The 7,267-nt window shown below is 36.9% G+C and overlaps 1 protein-coding gene across 1 annotated transcript; it reads left to right on the top strand.

Moving 5' to 3' along the window:
* The first annotated feature begins 275 nt into the window (after positions 1-275).
* On the top strand, positions 276-6,634 carry LOC122332229 (Parkinson disease protein 7 homolog). Its single transcript, XM_043229523.1, has 6 exons — positions 276-435; positions 1,212-1,313; positions 1,593-1,652; positions 1,941-2,010; positions 5,406-5,492; positions 6,187-6,634. Exons 1-6 carry the CDS (start codon positions 346-348, stop codon positions 6,345-6,347), a joined length of 570 nt encoding a protein of 189 aa, XP_043085458.1. The 5' UTR covers positions 276-345; the 3' UTR covers positions 6,348-6,634.
* The last annotated feature ends 633 nt before the right edge of the window (positions 6,635-7,267 follow it).

Genomic DNA, 7,267 nt, shown 5'->3' on the forward strand with positions numbered 1-7,267 from the left:
CATTTTCATAACGGAAAATACATCTGTAGTGTATATTATATATTTAAAGATATTTTCTGTTGGGTGTAATTTTTAATCTCTGTGATGAGATTAGTAAATTCGTTTTCACACTTCAGATATCGACAGATATCACATGATTTTATTTTAACAATAATACAAAGTACAGGATAACACATAGGAATATAATAAATTAAATTACCGACAATAATAACTGAAAAGAAGACTTTTATTTTGCCTGGCAGATCCCCAGAGACAAGACCCGGAAACGCCTTTCATAATAAATGTGTTGCGTCTGAGTGAGGGTGGATCTCGCTGCAGACAGTCACAGGCCTCAGACTCGCAGTCATGGCTGGTAAAAGAGCTCTAGTGATTCTAGCGAAGGGCGCGGAGGAAATGGAGACGGTGATCCCGGTGGATGTCATGCGCAGAGCGGGGGTCTGTACAGAACAACTGAGTGGTGGAACAAATACACTGCCGCTAGTTATGTGCGCGGGCCGTATTATACATTATGTGAATTTGTGCATTTGTCTTTGTAAAGTGAGTGCAGTGACCAGTGTCTGTTGAATATGCAATGGTATATGGTAACATACAGCTGCCAGACTCTGAACTGCCAGTGTGTAAATGCCAAAGTTTGCAGAGTGAACTGGACTGAACTGACATTACATAATTAGAGATCGCATACGTAGTTTTTTTTAAAAGAACTTTTTGCTTTTATTTAGCTGTTTTATTTAAGGATGCCTTAAATTGTTCAAAAGTGGCGACAAATTGCAAAAACAAAACAAAAAAGTACTTAAAATATGTGCTCTTTTTGTTCTTCTATTCACCATAGAATCCTTAAACTTCATAACAATAAGAAATTGTTCTTGAGCAGCAAATATTCAGAAAAAAAGTTTTTATTCTAAATATTTGCTGCTCAAGAACTATTGTGAAATGAATAGATAGAAAGGTAGGTAGATGTTGATGTATTAATGTGCCCTATGGTCTGATGAAAATGTAAACAAACAAACAAACAAAAAACTTCTCTCGTGCTATTTGTAACTCTTAAGAAAAGCTTATATTTGTATACATGCATGCATACATATATTTGTATACATACATGCATACACACACATATACGTATGTATGTATATGTATATGTATGTGTTATATATATGTATGTGTACATATGTGTACATATACATATGCATATATGTTTTTTCCTCTCCCTATAGATTGCTGTTACAGTGGCAGGTCTGGTGGGTAAAGAGCCAGTGCAGTGCAGCCGTGATGTCATGATCTGCCCAGATTCCAGCCTAGAGGACGCCCGCAAACAGGTTTGGCTTTAACCAGCTCCTCATAATTTAATAATCTAATTAGTGCTGAATGAAGTTGAAGCTCATAGGTGAATTGAGTGCTGTCTCCATCCACTGGTCAAATAATGCATTGCCAGTAAAACTCCATGAAGCTAGACTTCTATAAAGATGTTCAATTAATCACACCCAAAAACTTAATACCATCATATGCATATCAGCTATAGGAAGGAAACAATCTTGATTGTCAAACATAACCAAAACACCCCAGCTTAATGTAGATGAATGTCATTTTCTTGACAGGGTCCGTATGATGTCGTGCTTTTGCCTGGAGGTTTGCTTGGAGCTCAGAACCTTTCTGAGGTACGACTTTGCTTTAATTATGAGTGTTTTACAGTTGAATGGATTCCATAGGAAAGCCCTCACGCCATGAGCATCTTGCATAATATTATGCTGCATCCTTCAAATAAATAGAAAACATCTTTGCGTCATCTGCTGAGGTTAGAAATGCGGTTGTATTGTGGAATGCAAACATTGCATAATTATGTAAATTGAAGAGGTGTTGTGCTAGTGTGACAGTGATTTCAGTAATGGCATGTTATATATATGTGTGTGTGTGTGTGTGTGTGTGTGTGTGTGTGTGTGTCGTAGTCTCCCACTGTGAAAGAGGTGTTGAAGGACCAGGAGAGCAGGAAGGGTCTGATCGCTGCAATCTGTGCAGGTAATCTTCATATCATGACCTCTGTGCACACATTAACCTTTCCCTGGATAAACAGCATTTATTTCAACTCTTTCTGCGCTGATCCATTAGGCAAAATGTCAGCAAGAGAAGCCGTATATTACCTTTTTCCTCCAGTAAGAATTTCCCAGAGGGCCTTTGGTAATTTTTTCCCCAGCGGCCTTTGCCCCCGTTTGTACACCTGAACCGTCTGGATATTTCTGGAAGGTTTCTTTCCAATGTGTGGCATGTCAATATGATGCTCATGGCTCAATGGATTGTAATTATGACTGCAGATCTGTAAAACTACAAATCTGAAATACAAATTATGAGGATAATGAGTTGTAATAATTGCCAGTATTAAGCACGTCTGTCTTCATTTGTGGGCGTATTGAACACAGTGATGTGTGCTATCAGATTTGCCGTTCAAGGGCTCGTGAAGGACGTGTTGAATGAGGACAGTGAGCCCATGTGGCCGTAGAGAGCAGAGGAGAGTGGAAGGCGTCCCAGAAAACGGCAGATGTCCCCATAGGGATCTCTAATGAACAGGAAATGGCTTCTTTTAGTGCTGTGGAGTACCTTGAAAACAGAGTCTGTGGCCGTAGATTCAGAATAATCAGATTGTCAAAAATAAATTAGCATCTGTAATTTTTTGGGTAGTTACACTTGCAAACTCAACCCTTCCGCATGTCTAATTAGCTTTGCAGATGCATATGTTGGTGTACTTCTAAAAGTTAACGGACTAAAGTTTTTGACATCTGTGAAATCAATGTGGCATTCAGGATTATTCCAGTTAACTAAAACCATATAAGTAAATAAATCATTCAAGTTTCCTCATTAATGTACACACAGCACCCGAAATTCATAGGAAAAAAACAGAATTGTTGACATTTTTGGAGATTTATTAAAAAAGAAAAACTGAAATATCACATAGTCCTAAGTATTCACATCCTTTGCTGTGACACTCATATATTTAACTCCGGTGCTGTTCTTTTGTTCTGATCATCCTTGAAATGATTCTACACCTTCATTTGAGACCGGTGTTTGAATATACTAATTGGACTTGATTAGGAAAGCCACACACCTCTCTATAAAAGACCTTACAGCTCACAGTGCATGTCAGAGCAAATGAGAATCATGAGGTCAAAGGAACTGCCTGAAGAGCTCAGAGACGAAATTGTGGCAAGGCACAGATCTGACCAAGGTTACAAAAAAAATTCTGCTGCACTTAAGGTCCCTAAGAGGACAGTGTCCTCCATAATCCTTAAATGGAAGACGTTTGGGACGACCAAAACCCTTCCTAGAGCTGGCTGTCCGCCAAACTGAGCTATCGGGGAGAAGAGCCTTGGTGAGACAGTTGAAGAAGAACCCAAAGATCACTGTGGCTGAGCTCCAGAGATGCAGTTGGGAGATGGGAGAAAGTTGTAGAAAGTGAACCATCACTGCGGCTTTATGGCAGAGTGGCCTCCTGAGTGCAAGACTCCAAGATGGTGAGAAATAAGATTCTCTGGTCTGATGAGACCAAGATAGAACTTTTGGCCTTAATTCTAAGCGTTATGTGGTATGTGTGGAGAAACCAGGCACTGCTCATTACCTGTCCAATACAGTCCCAACAGTCAAGCATGGTGGTGGCAGCATCATGCTGTAGGGGTGTTTTTTAGCTGCAGTGACAGGATGACTGGTTGAAATCGAGGGAAAGATGAATACTGAGCAAAGGGTCTGAATACTTGGGACCATGTAATATTTCAGTTTTTTCTTTTAATAAATCTGCAACAATTCTTTTTTGTCAATATGGGGTGCTGTGTGTACACTGAGGGGAAAATGAACTTGAATGATTTTAGCAAATGGCTGCAATATAACAAAATTTAAGGGGGTCTGAAAACTTTCCATACCCACTGTATATATTTCAAAATATTTACATGTAGACACACACACACACACACACACACACACACACACATATATATATATATATATATATATATATATATATATATATATATATATATATATATATATATATATATATATATATATATATATATATATATATATATATATATATCTCATTTTTCTTTCTAGTCAAAAATAACTGCAGTTTCTTTGAGATTAAAATACACAATGGAAAAAAAATAACCATGATTTTTGAGAATTGCTAAAAATCAGTTTTTGCACATGAACTGTTTATAAACTTTTATAAATTAGTTTGTGTAAACATTTAATAAAAAATTACACTCTTAACAAAATTGCTTTGAATCTATGAAATGAAAACATATTTAAAATCTCATGAGCTTTGGACGTCCCTGTTTGAATTCTTTTTTCTTCTTTCTCTGTCGATCTGTCCTATCACAGTAAAGGCTAAAATAAAAACTATAATATTACTCATTAATACTTAAGTTAGATTCATTAATTACAACCGCTGACCAGAGGTATATACCTTTTCTGTCCAATGTCTTCTTTTATCTAATTCCACCTCCAATGATTGTCCACAAGAAGACCATGTTTGTGAATGGTTATGACAACCTAAGGCTAATTGCAATAATAATGATCAGAATAATAATAATAATACCCCCCTTTTTTTATTTATTATTATTATTTATTTGAGCACAGTATTTTTACTTCCTTTTCAATAGAATATGCATGAAGAGATGAATGAGAATTTTTAACCAATGTGATATTTAAAGACATATTTACTTAAATTATATATCACTGTTAAATGTTCTGGAACAAAAGACTGATTAGGACGTAAAGGCCCTTTATTCTTACCTTTCTTTTATTTCCTTTGTGGACAAAGCTTTTTATAAGTAAGACGTAACAGTAGATGCAAGGATTAGATCGGTCGGTAAACGTCAAGCCAGAGAAAGTGTAATCACTAGACCGCACTGGGCGTCTGCCAGGGTGCACAATCAATAGTTAAGAGCTCTCTTTTCATTAATGTTCAGATGAGCTCAGTGCTGAGCCAGGGCACTGTCAGTGATAATGCAGCAAAACCCTGTTATTTTTAGATCCCTATTTTTACTTTCTTCCGTTCCTTCTTCCAATGCAGATCTCAGAATTAGATGGAAATTTCATACAGGGGTTTATTTTAGATAACACCATATTGATGTTTGGCTGATAGAGATATGATTTACGCTATGTAAAAGTCACTTTACCCCTTCCAAGGCACTACCGCTGAATCATGCACAGTGTGACTTCAGCAAGAGTTTTATATTAAAATAACTAGGTTTATTCTGAGTTTTACACACAATACAGGTTTGTTCAAGATCCTTTATCTAAGTAGCTTTGCCAACAGCACAAATAAGAATCACAGGATCCCCACACACACAACTTTTGTTTTAATTTTAGATGGTGAAATAAAGTGTAATTCTAACCGTCTGTAATTTTCGGACTTGTTGCAGGCCCAACGGCTCTCTTGGCTCACGGTATCGCATATGGCAGCACAGTTACCACCCATCCAGGTGCCAAGGACAAGATGATGGCTGGTGGTAATGTCTCTGCATATACCTACAATTTTTTGCAAAGGCCTTTAATGTCAGTGATGGAAACTTGCATACTTGAGGGGCATGCTGTGATCTAACGGAGAGTACACAATAGCTGTGTTGACCTGGATAATTTTTGTTTCCATTGGAACTAAATCATCCTAATTGATGAATTCAAACATATATTGTTCAGATGAACATTAGACAAAGCGATCAGGTTAATGTGCACGTTCACTTGCTTCAAATCAGATTGAAAACACATACTAGCCTTCTTCCTGCATCTTTTTACATACAAATTGTGGACATTACTTTTGCATTTCATTGAACACAGCGCAATGGATATGCATGTACTGTATTTCTAGATATGTTGAAAGTCATTCAGGATAATTAGTCAAATCAAGTCAAGTTGCTTTTTATTGTCATTTCAACTACATATAGCTGTGCAGTACATAGTGAAAAGAGACAATGTTTCTACAGGACCTGGTGCTACATAGTCACAACACAATACAAAAAAACTCACATACTGAGCTAAGATAGTGTCTTAGACACATAGTGCAAAGTGTGCAGACTAGTGCAAACAGCAAAGGAGTAATTAATTACATAATAAAGCTACACTGTATTGTTCTTTTTAAACTAGGGTTGACTGTTGAGTGTGGGGATATCTTTAGCCTTATGAATTATTTTGTATTCTTTCCCCCAGATCATTATAAATATTCAGAGGCTCGTGTTCAGAAGGATGGTAACGTGATCACCAGCAGAGGGCCAGGAACCAGCTTTGAGTTTGCCCTGACTATAGTGGAGGAGCTTTTGGGTGCAGAGGTTGCTGGCCAAGTCAAAGCTCCACTTATCTTGAAAGACTGATCATCAAACTGTGAAGATCTTACATTTACAATTGTACTGCTTTGCCAATCTGAAAGGGAGTTGAATTTAATTGGTTTAGAGTTTTTTCTTGCATATGATTTTCTGATGTGTAGGAATATGACTATTTAATGAAGTTACTTTAAATATATGTTTGAAAAGAGTTGCTGCGGACTGGCAGTTGATAATCTAAAATGCCTTTTTATGGCTTTCTGTGACGTCTGATTCCCAGTTCTCTTGCTCTGCACTTATTAACTTTTGTGTACCAGAATAAAGTCATAGTGCACTTATAACGTCGTTTAATAACTTGTATTTAACATGAACTGATGAATACAGAGCATTTTATGGCATGAACTGAAAGGAAAAGGAGCATTATAATTAATAATTTTAAGGCAACATTTAATTTAATAATTTTCCCCTTTTTTATTCAAAACATAGGCTGTATATTTTACTAAAAAATCAATATTAGCGGGTTCTTCTTACCCCCTAAATATGTGTTTGTGTATAAAAAATGCGTCCAAGTATGATAAAAAATAACAATGTACTGAAAATGAGAATATGATATATAAATGTATATTTTTTCGAGATAACTCTTACATAACTAATTTTAAAAAACTAACACAAATGCATTCACAAAAAAACTATAGCTTGAGAATAGATTAATAAGAATGTCTACATAACTATTGGACGCTTGAAACATATTTCTAGTGACGTACTGCGAAGCCAACCAATCAAACGCCGCTGTCATGACTCGGTGCTCCTCAGCCAGCCAATAGGAGCGTCCCTGCGCAGAGCTAGCGTGCCTTCTGTAGCGCGTGGCGAGAGTGAAAAGCGGCAAAAAAAGTCATCGGGTGCTGCTTTGACCGACTTTCCTCTGACTGAAGGGAAGCGCGACATCACACTAAACACAGTTTAAGTGGTGA

This window comes from Puntigrus tetrazona, unplaced genomic scaffold (assembly GCF_018831695.1).
Source record: "Puntigrus tetrazona isolate hp1 unplaced genomic scaffold, ASM1883169v1 S000000007, whole genome shotgun sequence".
NCBI classification, from domain to species: Eukaryota; Metazoa; Chordata; class Actinopteri; order Cypriniformes; family Cyprinidae; genus Puntigrus; species Puntigrus tetrazona.

What these genes read in the sequence shown, in the direction of transcription:
- LOC122332229 (XM_043229523.1), top strand. Translation starts at nt 346, where the DNA reads ATGGCTGGTAAAAGAGCTCTAGTGATTCTAGCGAAGGGCGCGGAGGAA. An exon ending in ATGTCATGCGCAGAGCGGGG is followed by an intron (nt 436 to 1,211) that starts GTCTGTACAGAA and finishes CTCTCCCTATAG; the next exon opens with ATTGCTGTTACAGTGGCAGG. An exon ending in TAGAGGACGCCCGCAAACAG is followed by an intron (nt 1,314 to 1,592) that starts GTTTGGCTTTAA and finishes TTTTCTTGACAG; the next exon opens with GGTCCGTATGATGTCGTGCT.